The sequence below is a fragment of the Equus przewalskii genome, chromosome 31 (assembly GCF_037783145.1).
Source record: "Equus przewalskii isolate Varuska chromosome 31, EquPr2, whole genome shotgun sequence".
NCBI classification, from domain to species: domain Eukaryota; kingdom Metazoa; phylum Chordata; class Mammalia; order Perissodactyla; family Equidae; genus Equus; species Equus przewalskii.
In genome coordinates, this window is record NC_091861.1 from 27,856,323 (window position 1) to 27,874,947 (window position 18,625).

At 49.2% G+C, this 18,625-nt stretch overlaps 1 protein-coding gene across 3 annotated transcripts in view; it reads right to left on the minus strand.

Moving 5' to 3' along the window:
- Positions 1–3,234: 3,234 nt before the first annotated feature.
- KIF14 (kinesin family member 14) overlaps positions 3,235–18,625 on the minus strand; it is a 52,825-nt gene continuing 37,434 nt past the window's right edge. For 2 of the 3 annotated variants that reach the window (XM_070602019.1, XM_070602020.1), the window contains 8 exons: positions 16,016–16,110; positions 13,167–13,391; positions 12,794–12,978; positions 9,639–9,797; positions 8,924–9,046; positions 5,521–5,595; positions 4,596–4,734; positions 3,235–4,280 (listed from right to left, as the gene is read on the minus strand). In XM_070602019.1, the coding sequence (XP_070458120.1) occupies positions 3,922–4,280; positions 4,596–4,734; positions 5,521–5,595; positions 8,924–9,046; positions 9,639–9,797; positions 12,794–12,978; positions 13,167–13,391; positions 16,016–16,110 (1,360 nt within the window). In that variant the 3' untranslated portion in view covers positions 3,235–3,921. The remainder of the gene's footprint in view (positions 4,281–4,595; positions 4,735–5,520; positions 5,596–8,923; positions 9,047–9,638; positions 9,798–12,793; positions 12,979–13,166; positions 13,392–16,015; positions 16,111–18,625) is intronic. The other variant, XM_070602021.1, reaches the window with a different exon arrangement.

Sequence of the window (18,625 nt, forward strand, 5' to 3'; positions counted from 1 at the left end):
AGGATCGGGAGGGAGAGAAGTTTGCAGAAGGAAAAAATGTGTTGGAGGAGGCAGGCGGGGATGAGGACCCGGAATGTGGGAGCCCGTCGGGCTGAAGGACGTGGAATCGCCACACAGGAAAGTGGTCAAGATCCTGAGGGAGCGTGTGGGGAGAAGCGGGGGAGGCCAGGCTGTGAGCCTTGCGGACGGCAAGACAAGAGGGACAGGGACCGGGCAGGGCAGAAGCAGGAGGGGACCAGAACAGCGTTCAGGGACTGGAAGCCAGGGAGGAGTCGTGAGGGGAAAGGGGGGGTGTAATGAAAACATTTAATGCAGCGGCAGGAAGATCAAGGAGGAGGAGATGCTGGCGCATCGCTCCCTCTCCAGGAGAAGACCCTCCTGAAGGCAGCACTCCGCAAAGAACCTGACACCCCTTGCTGATTCGCACACAGGTTGTGAGGGGCATGGGGTGCTCGGCTGTAAATTTCCCTCCATGTCCAGTATGTTTTATTTTACTTCCGACGGAATGTCCCACAGTCTGAGCTGTGCGAGCATCACCCGAGTGCTAAGCTTTTGACGTTTCTGGTCCCATATCCCGGACCTATGTGAACCTGGCAATGCGGACGCCTTCTTCACATTTCTCAACCCCTTCACGTGAGAACCCGGGGATGGGACGTCCCAAGTGGCGAGGGAGCATGTGGAACCTGAGGGACCCTTGTTATTTTAGGGATTCTGCACTGTGTTCTTCCAGTCACTGTCCCAAGCCATGCACCTGCCCAGCGATTCAACTAATCTCACACCAGCCCCATGAGATGCGCTCTCACTCAAAACAGGCGGGGAGGGCAGGAGATCGGTAAATGCTTCAATCTGTGAAAAATGGGTTTTACCTAAATTATCACCCAGAACCCCCTCACAAGCTCAGAGCAATATCTCAAATGGATATAGGCGACATCGATGTCTGATCTCAAGGGGGCCGCCAGGGAGAGGCCTCCGTGCAGCTCAGCTCAGCTCAGCACTGGGATAGGGACATTTTATGGGAAAGAGAAGAGTTCGAGGATGGGTGGATGCTAAGAAGCATCTTGCTAAATCACACTGGGCTAGTCAGTCAGCGCAGTGAGCGACCCAGCTCCCCCGGAGTTCAGCATCTCGCTTTGTCCCGCAGAACCTTGCTCAAGCGTTCCACCAGACGTGCGAACAGCTTTCCAGAAGGCAGTTGTGACATCACGGAAAAGAGTCCGTCCCGGACTAGGTTTGAGACCGCCTTCTTTTCCCGCGCTTAAGTCGCCGTCCACTTGGACCACTGCGCGTCTCCTTGACCACGTGGTGGGGCAGGGGCTTGGTTTCAGAGGAGAAAGTGGGGGAGAATATGAACTCGAGTCTAGGAGCTTGCAGAAGCCTCTCTTCTTTCTTTGCTCTTGATTGGTAACACGCGAGGTTTATCTAAGAGCCCTCGGGGGTCTCCCGCCGGGGAGGTCTCCTGGAGGGTCCAGAAGAGGCCGTTCTGAACGTGCTCAGAAGCAGTGGGATCTGGGCTGTGAGCCCGGGGGACCCGGGACGGAGGAGACAGAGGCTCCGCTGGAGGCCAGGCTGGATGCGCCGTCTTCTAACCGAACCAAACTGTAGACACCTGTTCCCCTCACCTGTGATACATGAATTCTTAGTTTCCATATTTAGGTAAAACCTCAAAACAGTTATTGGCACATAGCTAGGCACTGCAAATTCGAGTGTGCTAACTAGTTAACTAGATTGTACAATAAATCTTTTGCTAAAAATTTCAGAAGTGTCTCATGAAGGACACACCCACATCACACTATACTTTCCTTAAGGGCAGTAAGGTATCGCTTAGTTCTCTTTATTATCATGAACCTAATGGTGCAGATGTATTTTCAAACATGCCATGTTTAAAGGATCGCAGTGTAACCTGGTACATTGGTAGACTGTTTTAAAGGGCATACACGCGCACTGAGTGTGGTCACGGACGCGTAAAGACGGGTCTGTAGCTAGTGATGGGAAAGGACTCACTGACAACCTACTGCTCCTTGCCAGGAGTGATTCCTACGTTCTTCTCATTTAACGCTCACATGGTCCATGAGGTGGCTGTGACTTTTCTTTCTGCAGATGAGAAAATGGGTGTGAAGACAGCAGGAAACTCGTCTAAAGTCAAAGAAGATATACAGATGGCCAACAGGAGCATGAAAAGATGCTCAACATCACTAATTGTTAGGGAAACGCAAATCAAAACTACAATAAGATATCACCTCACTCCTGTCAGAATGGCCATAATAACAAGACAGGAAACAACAAGTGTTGGAGAGGATGTGGAGAGAAGGGAACCCTCATACGCTGCTGGTGGGAGTGCAAACTGGTGCGGCCACTATGGAAAGCAGTATGGAGATTCCTCAGAAAATTAATAATATACTGCTGGGGTATTTATCCAAAGAACATGAAAACACAAATGCATAAAGATATTTGCACACCTACGTTTGTTGCAGCATTATTCATGATAGCCAAGACTTGGAAACAACCTAAGTGCCCATCAAAGGACAAATGGATAAAGAAGAGGTGGTACGTAAACACAGTGGAATACTACTCAGCCATAGAAAAGATGAAACCATGCCATTTGTGTCAACATGGGTGGATCTTGGGGCTATTACACTAAGTAAAATAAGTCAGACGGAGAAAGTCAAATACCGTATGATCTCACTCATAGATAGAAGATAAAAACAATGACAAACACACAGACACAGAGATTGGACTGGTGGTTCCCAGAGGGGAGGGGAGAGGGTGGAGGTGAAAGGGGTGATTTGCACGTGTGAGTGACGATGGATGCTAGTCTTTGGGTGGTGAACATGATGTAATTGACACACAAATCAAAATATACTGATGTACACCTCAAATTTATATAATGTTATAAGCCAATGTTCCCTCGATAAACAACAAGCATTACTACGTGGCCTCGTTGGGACTCAGGCCCCGAGTGTGTGAAGAACGTGTCCAACTTTAGAGTGCAAGCTCTTTCGCTGTAGGACATGGGGATAAATCCATCCCAGATAAACCGACTAGAAAGAGGCAGAACAACGTTTAAAAATAATCTAAGTAGTAGTCATAATATTAACATCTGCTTAGTGCTTCCTAATTACTTGTGGACTTGCAACCCTAGGATAGCTATCACCCAGGCAGAGCTATTACAGCAATTCTGAGTCAGGAACAAAGTAAATGAAGAAAATCAATTAAAAAAACAACCTTAGATTAAGGGACGATTCTGACGCTGACAAGCTTTATTAAAGGTATTCTCTTTATAACGTTTATTACTGCACATAATTTTAATAATACGTTTTCACCATTCAAATACTGCATGACAATTTACTTAAGAATATAAATATATGTATACAAAACTTTACAAAGACACGAAAAGGTTTCTGACCAACGAAGCCATGAGTTTGGAAGCAGAAAGAAAAGACTGAACACGGAACAGTAGCAGAAGTCTCACACTGCAGCCTCAGGAAGCCCTGCGAGGAGGTGCGAGCTTCGGGAAGCGTCCTCCCACGACCCTCTCCACCTCTAGAACTCGACGGCGGAAGTTCCACTCGGCGGGGCGCGGACGATCAGAAACACACAGGGAACCTGAGCGAGCACCCCGGGTCCAGTGCCACAGGAAACGCAAGCCAGCTGGAGCGCGGCCCGCGGTGAAGCTCCTGGAAGGCACCCGGCGCATTGGCAGCGGCGCCCTGCAGCGACCGCCTTGGTCCAGCATCCCTGCCTCCCGGGGAACGCGCGCTCACTCAGGGCGCCGGGCGTGCAAGCGCTGTCTGCGGGCGCAGAGGCAAAGGGCAGGGGCGGGTCCTACAGGACACCTCCTCCAGCGTCTGCCCCACGTCGCCCAGGCAGAATCCCCCAGTGCGTGCACGCCACACGCGCGCTCACAGGGCCCGCACGCAGCACTCACACCCACTGCACCCTCCGGGCCGGGGCCGCGCCCTGCAGCTCGGAGACGCGCGTCGGCACGCCTTTGCTCCCGCCCGAGGCGGGCCTGGGGCCCTCAGATGGGCCTGCTCCTCCTGCTCTGGTTTGCTGATGACAAACTTCCCAGGGTCTCAGCAAGTCAGGCCTTTCTCCAGCTTCGAAAGAGAAGAGGAGTGAGCTGGCTAGCGACTCCAGTTCCCGGGGGTCGGCCTGAGGGTCGCTGCTCTCAGGGCCGGCGGCAGAAGCGGCGCACAGACGGGAGTCGTCACGAAGGCCCCTGGCCAGGCTGCAGAGGCTCTCCAGGCGCCTCCTGAGGAGACCGACGTCACCGCGGCATCCTGTGCACAGAGGAGGACAGCTCAGACCCCGTCCTTGTCCACAGGGACTTACCACCTGCCCAGACTCCAGATGCCTTGTACCCCAAAGGGACCCTGTCACAACAACCCCACGCGACCGCAGGCCGCTCAGCTCATCTGCTGCGGAGGCTCGTGGTGGCCGGGGTCTGACTATGGAGGCAGAGGAGTGACCTATGAAGGGCACCCCATCACGAGCCCCTGTATGGCAATGCAGGCATCAAGAGGCTTTAGCAAGAGATCAGACCAGAAACCCAGACGCCTGAGGCTCCAGCGACAAAGCCCGCTGGGAACACACACCTCTCAGCGCAGAAATGACCATCTCAACAGTTTGCTCCAAGCACTGCTTTAACTTCAGGAATTCCGGGGCAAGATCAAGCATCTCCTTCAAATCTTGGTATCCGGAACTTTCTTCTTGTACGTGAGTTCTGAAGCTTTTCTGTGTAAGTAAGGTCAATATTTTTAACATACATACTAGGCTACATGGCAGTAAGCCTCAGTCAAGATGATTTTAATTGCCAGAACCTTATCTTCAAAGAAAGAGAAAGAGTTTCATTTCCTCACCAGAGCTTAACTTCTTTACAAGCAGGACCAAGATTCAATATTAACAACTGCTATTGTCAAAAGAAATATGAATTTTTAATTAATTTTAAGTCAAAGTCCAATCATCCTATTACACGAGAACAAAATAACAGTATCATTTATTATCCAATATCATAAAAGATAAATTTATTAAATTTTTAAGAGTTTAACATTATAGCTCTCATTTATTTAAATAAAAATTTTCAAGCCATCGAAATTTCTCTCCTTTTTAACACACTGATTATATACTTAGTGTATATTTTTCTATTTACCTGTGACATGAGAATAAAATAATCTAATTCACTTGTTTTAAAATCTTTGAGCTTATTGATTATGAAACAATTTTTTAGCCTATAATGACTATCCAAGCAAAAGCTGACAGTTACTAAACCAGGAGCAGCAAGAAATAGATAAAATACCTTAATATTAATCTTTTATCAATATCTTATCCATCGCTAAAATTAATAAGCGATGACACCCGAGAGGAAGCAGCGAGAGAGCCACGGTACACACTCGACCCAACGCACACAGGAGTTAGCCGGCTCAGGAGAAAGACTGAGACAGAGAGACCTGCACGGGAGGCCAATGAAACGGTAAACGCACTCAACAAAATTAAACAGAGAAACAAGCCAGTGTCTCTTACTGTTCTCCATTCAGCAAAGATGTTTTCAAGAGACCCAATCAGCCGCACGGCACGGGCGCTCAGCTGCTCCGTGGCCTACAGGGAGTGTTCAAATATTTTGTTATACAGATAATTACTGAGAAGTATAAGGATCCTACAACTCTGTGGGAGCAGACAGGGAGGAGAGCTCTAATCTAGATATCAGAAGACTGGAGTTCCAGTACTGGGCCCGCAGCTAAACAGCCAGAGAACCTACAGCGCATAAGTGGAATTTCTTTCAAAGTAACATGCACGTTGATTTCTACATTAGATATGGATAATCTCTGATATTTGTTATAATAATAGCATTTGTCTTATATTTAAATATTTACAGGAATGAAATTTCCAAAACTTCCTTGGAGGGGGTGAGGTAACTAACGTATCAAGCAAATATTGAGCTCTAAGAACTCTATAGATGCATTTCTCCCAGTTTTACTGAGATACAACTGACGTATAAATTGTATTAGTCTAAAGTTTACAACATAATGACCTGATTTACTGTGAAATGATCACAATAAGTTTAGTTAACATCCATTATCTCAGAGTGACAAATTTTTTTTTCTTGTGATGAGGACTTTTAAGATCGACTCTCTTAGCAACTCTCAATACGTAATACAGTACTGTTAACTATAGTCACCATGCTGCACAGTGCATCCCAGGACACATTTATCTTATAGCCGCAAGTTTGTACCTCCTGACCCCTGTTTCACCATTTCCCCTGCCCCCACCCCCCACCTCTGGCCACCACCAATCTGTTCTGTTTCTAGGAGTTCCGTGTTTTCAGATCCCACCTAAGTGAGCCCACACGATATCGTGCTTCTCAGCCTGACGTACTTCGCACACATATGCTTTATGATTCAATCCCCAGTTACAGCCCCAGGCTGCGTGTGCATTGTCTTCCTTTACAAACAAGGAGGCGGATCCAGCCCCTCAGACTCCGGATCTAAATCCTACGCCTTTGCTTTCGTGCTGCTCAGGGCTGACCCTGACGGGCATTCTCTTCATGTCTGCCAGGGCTTCCTGCTTAGACTGACCCGGCTTCACCCACAGGGCTCTTCCTAGGCCGAACTCCCGAACTCCAGTTTCCTCGACACAGTAAAAAAATAAAAAAGAACATCCAATTCCTCTTCCTCCCCTGACTCCAGCTTTAAAATTAAAGCTCCAGCGCCTTATTTTGAGCCTATCTCTGTTTCTTCGGATATTCTGTTTTCCTTCTGTGGGGCCTTATGAGTTTTCCCGTAACAAGAACACAAGTCAACCCCCCTGAATAAGAGTGCGGCGCCGGCAGCCTGTGGGGAGAAAGGGCGGGAGGGAGGGCGGAGGGCCGCACAGAGTGCAGGGAGCAGACCCTCCATCCGGACGGCCTGACCCTCGGAACGACCCCAAAGCCGCCACCCACACCCTGCCTTCTGCCTCCTGAGCACACTCGCATTCCTGGCTTCATCTCCAGTCTTCATTAACTTATTCTAGACCCTTCTGCACTTACTGCCAGCAGAAATCCTACTTTGCAAACAGCGATGACATGTTTTAGGGATAAAGGGCGCTGCTGCTGGGCAAAACCAGGCCCCAGATGTCAGCAGAGGGCCGATGAGCTCCAGCAGCCCTTTCCTCAAAGCGGCACCAAGAACCTACAGCAGCCTCGTGGCTGCTGGAACTTGATTAGACCCACAGATCGTGACTTAGTGGCAATACTCCTTTTGAATGAACTCCTCTTGAATGCGCTTTTATTTTAAAAACAAAACAAAACCACAAAGTGAGAGAGGCAGACGTATGCAGAGGAGGACAGGAGCCAGCGAGGGGCCTCAGGCTTGCCAGGCACCAGGTTTGGTGTTTTCCTGTACATTGTTCTTAAGCCACACCCCTCAGAACAATCTTATAAAGTATGCATGGTCATCCTCACTCTTCAAAGGGAGCACGTGAGGCTCGGGGGAGAGGCTCAGGGCTGCACAGGAGGGAGGGGAGAGCATAAGGCTCTGCTTCTCTCCAGAGGCGGAGTTGTCTGAGCAGACAGGTCGACACAGCCCCGTGGTCCGGGGAAGGGCTGGAGCCCCTCTGGCTTCCGTGGAGTTCCCCTCAGCCAAGGGAGCCGCAAGGACATGACTGCAAAGGTTTTCCCAAAAGAAAAGAATCCAACTTACTCCAGGCCTTCCTGGAAACCACTACCCAGAGGGTGGAAGCTGACGGGCCTCCGCGTGCCTGCGGCCCAGATAACCAACATGCACTAAAGGAGTCTTCATCCCCGCGGGACGGTCTCAGAACCCAAACGTCCCCACAAAGCTCCGTCCCACCGACTGGCTCCAGCAGGACAAAGGGAACAGGCGGGGTGGTTTTAACAAGTCGTTACAACAAGATTCCAGAAGAGACAAGTCTGATTCCAGAAGAGACAAGTCTCTGAAATTCACAGCCGTTAGACCTGAACTTTCATCTTCCCAATCCCCCCTCACCAGTAGTAACTGCAGGTAAAGAAAATCACAAGTTGTGCACAAACCACAACTTACAAAACTGATTTACGTGGCATGCTGCGTTACGGAGTCGAGCAGGTGGGACGCAAACCCGTCTCAGGGAGGCTGGGCGAGGTGCCCCACCCAGTGCCACTCAGGGAGCGATGGGCTCCTGCCTCGCCAGGCATGAGGTTCACTGTTATTACATGTAAAGACCTGGTCCAGTGACTGTCACCAGGAGGCAATTCAATAAGTAAACAGCTCAGACCTGTGACATTAGTACACGACGGGTGTAGAAACAAGGTCAGAGCACCGAGTGACCCGATGAACAACTGCTGGAAACGACAGAGCCAGGTCTGAACGCAGGTGTGCCAAGGTCAGAACCCGGCCCTTGCCCACGGGCCACCCCTCAGATGGCATGGGTTTCATGCTTGAATGCCAGTCGGCTGATGAGGCGGGGAGAGGCGCGTTTTAGGAAGTCACTCGAATCTCCGTTGGTTCTATATCTTCACATGAAATAACTGATGTGAACGCCCCTGGCAAAATATTTACTTCAAGAGATGGGATCAATAAATGGTGGTTTCCATTCTTAAGTGGAAAAGCAGAGACCTGAACCAAGACACGGCAGAGGACAAGCAGAAAGTGGACACTAGATGTCGCCGCCACGCTCCATTCCGCTCGGGAGTCTGTCCACAGACCAGATTCCCACTGACAAAAGCCACGACGGGACCCGGCAAAATACAAACAGAGGTGGCAGTGATGCAAGAGTAACTCGGGAAACATCATGGTGACGTACGACACTGTGAGCCTTTTCAGTAAAAAATAGTTCAACACAAACTAAAATATGTAAATTCACAAAAATCTAATTCACTGAGTTAAACTATTTTACAAAGTCAGCTTTGTCAACTACTGGTGCAATACAGAACATCCTTTTATTCGCGTACCTCATCTTGGGCGCACTGCATCAAGACTTCCTGCCGCAGCTCCCTTGCCTTTTCTAGTCCAGAATCCAGGAGAGTCTTCACTCCCATGCCCACACCCTCGCAAACAGCATCCACGAACTCCTCCTAGAAAACGTTTGTGAGCATTAACTGGCAAATTCAAGCTTTATATATATTTTCAGTGGTCCAATAATTAAGTTATATTTTCTGCTTATTTTAAGACTGTAATACATTCCGAGTTTATTAAGTTCAACTAAAGCCGGACTAGGAACAAACAGTCTGTAAGGAAAGAAAATGAGCAGCTCTGCAATTCAGCACCCGTGCACATGTGAGGATGTGTGTCATCTCAGGCAGGGCACGTGCGGCCAGAACACGGCAACATCCTAACAGAATCCTACGTCTTCAGCAGCACGAATAATTACAGCAAGCAAATACGAATTTTCCAGAATCACAGAGCTCTTCCTGTGTTGACTGGCAGAGCGAACCCTCCAGAGCACATGGCTGTCACCCAACCACAGCTCCAAAAGGTATGGCGAGGGTTCTAAAAGCACCAGGACATTTAACCAACCTAGACGGAAACAGTTTCAAATCATATTGCTAAACTATTAAAGCATGTGCCATTTTGAAAAATAAAAACGTATCATGTTTGGTGACACTGTCATCAGAAGTCTCTACTGTGGCCTGCGGTGACGTCTCCACGCTAACCATGCTAACTCACCCGGACGCCGGCAGCCTTACTGAGACTGCCTTCCAGAAAGCGGAGCTGGCTCCCCTTCAGAGCCGCCAGCTGTCCCACAGACTTTACAGCTCCTTGTACAATCTGGGTTACTTCCTTCCGAGCCTCTTTCACCATTGAGGAAATGTCGGAACAGCAGCCCTGTGAGATAAAAAGGGCCGAGTGCATCAGATACGTGAGATTGCAAGGGAGGGAAAGACGGGAAGACCAGTCTGAAGAAAACACACCCTGCACTCACTGCTCGAGTGACTCTGCTTCATCAAAGCCTCCATTGGAACCGGACAGCACGACCCTAAGCTACTAACGGTGACAGAGTGACGGGAACATCATCCCCCCCCCGAGGCCTCACACACCAGCAGGAGACACGAGGCAAGTGCACGATTCACCAGACAAGACAGAACTGATACCTAAACGCTGAAAGAACAGAACAGAACAGTGGCTCTTTACCTTGAACTTTTCCTGTCCCTATAATCACCTGACAGATGGTTAATAAAGATATTTTCTTTTATCAAGGGACAAGGAAAAGGAGAGGGAGCGGGAAGAGAAGGGAAAAGGGAAAAAACAAACCCCCCTTCACACAAAAGGCCCCGTGTGCACAGCAGAGCACACCGAGAGGAACGGCTGGCCCTGCGCTGTCTCTGTAGGGCCTCTTCAAACACTGCCCTTGGGCTGCTTTCTGGAATGTGCTAATTGCCCCCCTACCTCGGAAGGATGCTCAAACTATGCTTACGTAGAAAGTGCAGTCACTAAATCCAGCTTTGCGGCTTCACAGCCTCCCTCCTGAGCTCAGCCTGACCTTCCTCCATGTCACCTGCCCTCTCTGTCCTCGGTTCCTTACAAGAAATGTCTCTCACAGGACTACAGGCCACAACCCCCGAGTTAAGTTCAAAGTATTCTTCCTCGAGAATGAAGAGAAGGAAAGAAACTGCATACCAGGCACCCCGGCGGCACCCTCTTCCAACCTCAATCCAGCTGACCCCTCAGCGCCCCTGCCGGGCAGGCACTGCGATTCTTACCTTCCGGGGGCGGAACCGGGGGACTCAGACGTTAGCAGTTCGCCCGAGGACAGACAACTAACCGAGCACGGGATCAAACCCTGGATTTCCAGGTGCCAATGGCAGGTTTTGGTTTGTGCTTGATTCCTGTGCTGCCTCTAAAATCTGCGAGTCCACTAAGAGCCTCTCGCCCTCGCTTCCACCACAGACCGCCCTTCACCAGCTTCTGTCTCCAGGCGCGAGCGCGGGCTCACCCTCGGGGTGTGGCTCTCCGGCCAGCCGTCCCTCCATCCTGGCGGCCCTGCGCTGTCAGAGCGCCCCTCCATCCGGGACTCCCGCGCCCTTGCTTTGCGGTGCCCCCTGTCTGAGTCATTCCATTTCCCTGCTTCCTCTGTCCAAAGTGACCCTTCATCCGAGGTGAATTACAGTTAACTCGGCCACGGTGCCCAACTTGGCATCCACCACACAGTGAGTCCTTGTGGGAAAAGACACCCACGTCCCTCTACCTGCCAAGAGCTCACTGTCCGCTGAGGTGCGGAGGCTTGAAATAATATGGCCTATTAAAGGGCACAGCGGGTGAAGCACACGGTCATCGGAGAGGCAGTACGAGAAATGCCTCACCAAGCCTTGGGGAGACCCGGAAACACCTCCAGGGGAGAGCAACGGGCCGTTCAAACTAAACGTCTGATTTCGGTTTGAGCAGTTAGGCCAGACTGTCAAAGAACGGTTTCCAAACTCGAGCAAGTAAACAGCCCACTCAGGAGGCTGACACAACCAAACTTCCACTGCAACAAGCACGGTGGAGAGCCATCTGGCGGGCACCGTAGCATCAGATTTGTCCAGATATTCTAGAACATGCTGTCCTGAGGCCGAATTATCCACTTTAACAAGCGACACCTATCCCTTTTGGTATCTCCACGCCTGCTCTCCTGGCATATTCAAGGAATTCTCAGGCAGGAGTGCTCTGATGGGGCGATGACTGGGTATTCTCCAAGGTCGATCCCCAGGCCTTCCACAGAACCAAACCCTGATTATGTGGTCGGCACAGAGCCATCCAGAATGAGAAACACTAGGGCCAGCCCCGTGGCTGAGTGGTTACAGTTCCGCGCACTCTGCTTCAGCGGCCCAGGTCACAGGTTCGGATCCCAGGCATGGACCTGCTCCCCTCCTCAGCCACGCGGTGGCGGCACCCCACATACAAAGTGGAGGAAGACGGGCACGGACGTTAGCTCAGGGCGGGTCTTCCTCAACAACAACAACAACACATCCCCAGTGACACTTGCAGCTGGATGAGGGCATGTGACAAAGCTCTAGCCAAAGATACACAAATACAAATGTCATATGGCAACTTCCAGAAACTTCCCTTAAAAGGAGGCCCACTTGGCCCTTCCTTTGTCAGTCCTTCCCCTTGTGCATTGAACTCCACCGCCCTGGTGGACCCTGATATCAAGGGCCATGCGTTAGGCACGGAGGGTGCACGGGGAGGAGCCAGGATCCCCAGGACTCTGGAGCACAGCCGCCATGCCTACCTCCGGATTTTATGTGAGGGAAAGTAAGCTTTCATCCTACTTCTTCCTTACAGCCCAACCTCACCTTATCTGATGCAGGTAAGCAAGAAAACAAAATTACTTTCCTGGCCTCTGTATCAGCAGGCTTGCGACTAGCTCACCACCAGCTGAAACCCAACCCATAACCAGAGCAAGACTCTGCCTCCCTCCCCAACAGCCCGCATGGGGGCCCGCATGGTGTGAGGGGAGGGGGCACAACTCTGGGCCCAAGACTGCCTGGGTTCAAAGCCATCACTTACCAGTTACGTGACCTAGACAGGCCACTCACCCTCCCAGCGCCCCTACTCCCTCGGTTATGAAATGGTGAAATCACCGCAGCCCCTCCTGGGGTGGATGTGAGGATTACAGGAGTCAGTATTCGTAAGTCACTTGGCCCTCCTAGTGCCCGGCACACAGACAGCCATGTGAAATCTTGGGTCAATAAATCAATCATAGGCATCCACAGTCCCAGGAGTTCAAACCAGTAGCCCTCTGAAACCCGCAGATCTAATTTTGGGGAAGATGCGGACAGTGGGAAGTCAAGAAATCCTTACAGAACAACCAAATTCTTCAAGTGATCAGGAGATCAACTTACCTGCAAAAATAACTGCAAGTAGCCTCCGAGATTTTTAACTTCTTGTCTCAATTCATCCCCAAGGCTGGCTGTGCTGGTGCAAGACACAGAGTCACTCAGCCAGTGTGTGGTCAGCACCACCAGCTGCTCGAAGGCACCTGCCACCTGGATCGTGAAGGACTGGGTTGCTCGATCTGAAGAGAACACTTGAAAGGAGAAGAAAAATTATTAGAAGAAATCCTCTCCAAATAAAAGATGATCATATGATCGCCATTAAAACATTTTACCGTCGTCAGAAAGCACAAGCCAGATGTGAGGAACAGCCATTCAGAACAAAGTGTAATGTGCAGAAAAGAGCCACGCGTGCGAGCCAGCACGGCAGAGGGTTGCTTACGGTTGCACGGACTGTCTTCATCTTGTTCTTCGTGAGCTTTGGAAATGGCAAGTAGCCCGTCGTCAATTTTAAGAAAATTATTAATCAGGCTGTCTGCCATCGTTTGTTCTTCATTATAACTCTGTCCAAGAAAATCTAATGATGAACCGATCAATTCTTTGCAGATTCCAGGAAGAAACGATTCTGCTGAATTCGAGTAAATGGTGCTTGATTTCTCCAGCAAACCTATATCGGCAGAAAAGAGCCATCTTAAGCCTAGTCTTCAGGACAATACTTTCAAACCAGTGCATTAATGAAAGCAATTACAGAACCAGCGGTCGATGAACGCAAAGCAGGTTACTCTTCTTTCAACACGTCCTCACTTCTGTACGCCAGAGTGAGAGCACGGTCCCACAGAGCGATCCACTAGCCTCTCAGCTGCCTCGACCCAGAGGCTACCAGCTCCTCAAACACAAGACTGGTAACAGAGAATCCAGCGTCCACGTAACCACCGGTTTAATCTCCTTTACTTTTTGGTAACACCCAAGGAACACTGACCTGGTGAAGACAATGGCAGCTACGTAAAATAAAATAATATAAACATAATCCAAAGAAATAAATGTGATTAATTCATAAGCTGGAAAAGCAGGCAATTCTAGGGCAAACTACGGTAAAAGGAACGTGTCTGTAACACTACTTTAAAATCGCTCCTTCTCCAGCACGGTGTCACCACGACAGGCTGCGGCCAGCGGACGACGACAGCCAGTGCACACGGGCCGGGACGCAGGCTCTCAGCCTGACTGTCTAAGCACCGAGCAAACCAGAAGGAAACAGAAAGGCTGGAAAGAGCTCATTCGGAGCCTCTGGAAATAACTTTGTCCTGGAATGCGACACATGGGTAAATGATTCTCATTTAATACACAAGCTGAGCTTCCTGGTCCGGGCCAGAGGCAACTAGGAACAGCGAACTGAAAGGGAAGATGAGACAAAGGCACAAGGAGGGGACTATCAAGCGCCTAGAACAAAGACAAGAGCTTGATTTGGGAAGAGAAAAAAGAAAAGCTGCAAAACCCAGAGCTGTATCACCACAGGGTAATAACGAGTCAATACAGTGACGAGGCTGGTGGCCACATTCTAACATGATGAACAGTTAACTGGACATCCTCCGCTTAAGAAGGTAACTGTCCCAGTGCACTCGTGACCCCAGCACCAGCACTGTAGGAGACGGCAAAAATCTGGGTTAAAAGTGTGACCTTCAGGTGAGACGCTGAGACCCCTGCTGGCCCTCCCGCAGCTGGCGAGCGCCCTCCGCGCCCAGCAGGCCCGCGTTCCTCCCGGGGCCTCACAGCCGCCCAGGCAGGGCCCCGCCAAACACACAGCTGGGCTCCCATTTCCCTCTCCGGAACTGCGAAAAGCAAGGACCTCTCATATTTCTGACTTCCCCTTAATGTTTTCATTTTTAAGAAGGGCTCTTAAAAAATGGCCCAAAAAGAGAAAGTTTAGTTATCTGGAAAAAGTACTTTTCTAAGACATCTTACTCCCCAGTAACACTGAATGAATCAGCTGCTACCACAGATATATAGGCTTTCATTTTGCTGGTAAATAAAAAGCCTCTAGCATATTTTGTTCTACCTTAGATTAAACAAGGAGTAAGATAATTATCTTCCCAAAAGATAATTTTATAACTTAAAAAAAAGAAACCATAATGTCTTTATTTTAAAGTCAAGATGAGACCTTTCATGGCTACTCACAGTCCACTAACACCTTAATCAATAGATTATGACATTACACAGTAATTTTAAAACTTTTTGTTTACAAAGTTGTAATTGATCTTCTGTGAAGTGTGCACATCTTAAGCGTACAGCTTCTTGTTTTCACACGTCTGTACACACACCAGTGTCACCCCACTCACAGCAGGTGCACAACGCCGCCGTCACCCACCCCAGGGCTCCCCATGCCCACTATGCCACTCTGCCCCTGGTGCCCCTCGCCATGGAGGAGTTGTGCACAATGCTGCCGTCACCCACCCCAGGACTCCCCGTGCCCACTATCCTGCTCTGCCCCTGGTGCCCCTCGCCATGGAGGGGTTGTGCCTGCTCTTGAACTCCATATAAACAGAATCATACAGGAGGTACTCTCTACTATGTGGTTTCTTTCACTCAACATGTTTTTGGGATTCACCCAGGTTGCTGTATGACTCAGAGCTTCCTTTTTATTGTCGTGTAATAGTCCATTTCACCAGGGAGTAATCTTAATTATTACAAGTAGCTACACATACAAATCTACAGTGTATCCCCGCTTCTGTAGGAAAATTAACATTATAATCAATATTGGTATAAAATAATCATTCAGTGGAATCATTCCTATAACGTTTCTTTTAAACACTTTCTCAATTACAGTAACTTTGTAATAGATGATACAGGCGTATTGGACAAAATTCCGAGGGCACCAAAGGGGCTGCCGTGGACAAAGTCCTTCCGCCGACCAGCGCTTGCCGGCCCCCACGCAGCCCTCCAGGGATCTTACCCGTGTGCAAGCACACGCGTACACGTCTGTTTTCTCCTCGCACAAATGAGAGTCTATAACACACAATCTTCTACACTTCGCATTTTTCACTTCTAAGAAAGTAATATTCCTACACACTTCTGAACACGTCTTCCACATTTGAATTAGCCATTCTACTGAAAGGCTGTGACATAAATCACGGGATTTTAGGAGGGGAAGGGGCCGTCCAGCACTCTCCGCATTGTACAGCAGAAACGGAAGCTTCCAGAGACAAAATGATTTACACAAGAACATGAAACAAGGCAGTGGTGGAGCCAGGACTTGAGGCTTTCTCGTTATACAAGAAAATGTGATGAAACAAGCACCTGATGAATGTGAAGAATGCATGTTCTGCATTGAGTGGGCTTGTACGTCTTGTAAACAGCCAGAAATTCTTCTGTTCTTCATCAAACTCCTGCTCCTGGAAGAAGATAAACCATAAGATTAGTAGTTATATACTACATGGAATAATTATTAAGAATATTTATTTCTAATTCTCTAAAGAAAATGGACATGCATGTGTGTGTCCTCCGTGGCAACATTTTCATCAAGGATTAAATTAATTTGGTTCACTGAGCAAGAATTTTACTATTTACAGGTATTGTTCTAAGAAGCACAGAGCTAATTGATTAGAATAATTATTTATAGAGTACCGCTATTTACAGGCTCTGGGCACTGTGGGAAACACAGCAAACATGGTTCCTGGGCTCACTGAGCTCAAGGTCCACGGGAAACAGGAGAAACCAGGCAAACAACTACAGTAGAGTGGTGAGTGTGATGAGAGCCCAGAGTGCTGAGGCAGACTCTGGAGAAGATCCCGACCGGCCCGAGGACTCGGCAGGGCCTCCTGGAGCAGGGACACTGAGGGGTGAGTAGGAGTCAGCCAATGGGGAGCAGGCTTGGGAAGCAGGGAACAGTGTGTTTCAGACATAGGCACAGCATGTGGGGAGACCCGGCGATAAGAGAAAGTACTCGACTGGGAGAACCGGAGGGGGCTCAGAGGGACGCAGTCTGGGCGGGAGAGCGTGCCAGGAATGGGGCTGGGCGGCGCGCAGGGCCGGCTGGAGGCTGACTTTATGTGCCACTTAAGGAAGCTTGGATCTATCCTGAGCGAACTATCCTGGGAAGGATTTTAAACGATCTAGGTAAATAAACATTCAGGTAAATATTTGCTACACTGTGTGAAAGGCATAGCACCTGTGAAGTGTAGCCAGAACAGGGGAGGAAATGATTCCGTGTCCACCGCTCTCTTTGCTCCCTCAGCCCACAGAAACCCTCCAATCTCTCCCTTGAGTGTGACTGGCTGTCTAGCTGTTACTCTTTCTAATTGCTTCTGGAAAAAGCAGTCTCCTTCCATTTTGCCATTCCTCTATCCATTGTCTAAACTCCAGCTCTAGCCCTGTGGATGTCAATGAAGCCACTCGGGCTGTGACCCAGGTCCAAAGCTACTGGACCCTTCGAAGTCTTCTCTGAACAGAACTCTGCACTGCTGTCGGCCACTCAAAGGAAGATACTGTTTGCTGCAAAGATTGTGAAACAAAAGCATTCCATCTGGAGGAGCCTAAAGGTTTCAAATGCAAATTTTCCCCTTGAATTCCTATAAGAGGAACAAAGAAATGTGACTAATAACAGGGAGAGGAAACATCCACTCTCAACGCTGACACTGTTTCGTACTTAGGACTGGAACGAAAGGGTGCCTTATGCTACACTAAGTCTCAACCAGGAAAACTTTCTCCCTCAGCACTCTCATATTAAACAATGCTTACAGTCAAATAAAGAAAATGCTTGTCACATGCCCTTCAAAGAATTCTTACTTAACATCAGGCGAAATTTTACTTTCAGCTGTTGACAGTACATGTCAAAATTTACAGGCAGCCAAACCAGTCTATTTTATGGCAGAACAACTGTGGCATCTCATTGCCCAGGGGCAGGTCCGTAATGAAGAATCTGTCAGCGTTTCCATTACCTGCGAGCACTCTCAGAGTTTGCAATTCTGTCATAAACATTCTTACAAGGCTGAAACTTCACATACAAGGTCTCTGACCAAGAGCAATTCATTTTTTTTAAAATGATACTTTTAAATTATAGAAGTTCTCAAAAACGTCTCTGCCAAATGAAAACACCTAATTTCAAAATCTTAGAAAATATTATCTTTCAGTAACACTTTAAACTTCTATTGGGTCCCTAATTATTGACCTAAAGTCAGCAGGAAATAAGATATAAATCACCAACTTTCAATAGGCTAACATTTTAATGTTCATTAGTCACTAACGCTCATATTGTGATCCACAATTCTACATACACAAAGTTTGTATCTGCTTATGATAAAAAAAATAAAAACCAATAATTCTAAAATCTACAGGAATTTATAAATCATCCGCTGATGGATTTGTGGGTCTGGTTTGAATTTCTGGGAGGCTTATGTCACTCTATTGGCTAAGCATCCCAAGCCCCATCCACGGAATTCAACCCCATCCCACTCCACGGTTCCCAGTTCCACCCCATCCCGTCCCACCCCATGGTGCCCAGTTCCACCCCATCCCGTCCCACCCCATGGTGCCCAGTTCCACCCCATGGTGCCCAGGTCCACCCCATGGCGCCCAGGTCAACCCCCTCCCGTTCCACCCCATGGCGCCCAGGTCCATCCCATCCTGCCCAGTTCCACCCCATGGCGCCCAGGTCCACCCCATCCCGTTCCACCCCATGGCACCCAGGTCCACCCCACACCATCCCACCTCATGGCGCCCAGTTCCACCCCATGGCACCCAGGTCCACCCCATCCTGTTCCACCTCATGGCACCCAGTTCCATTCCATCCCGCTCAGTTCCACCTCATCCCGCCAAGTTCCACCCCATCCTGTTCCACCCCATGGCGCCCAGTTCCACCCCACGGCACCCAGTTCCACCCCATGGCGCCGAGTTCCACCCCATCCTGCC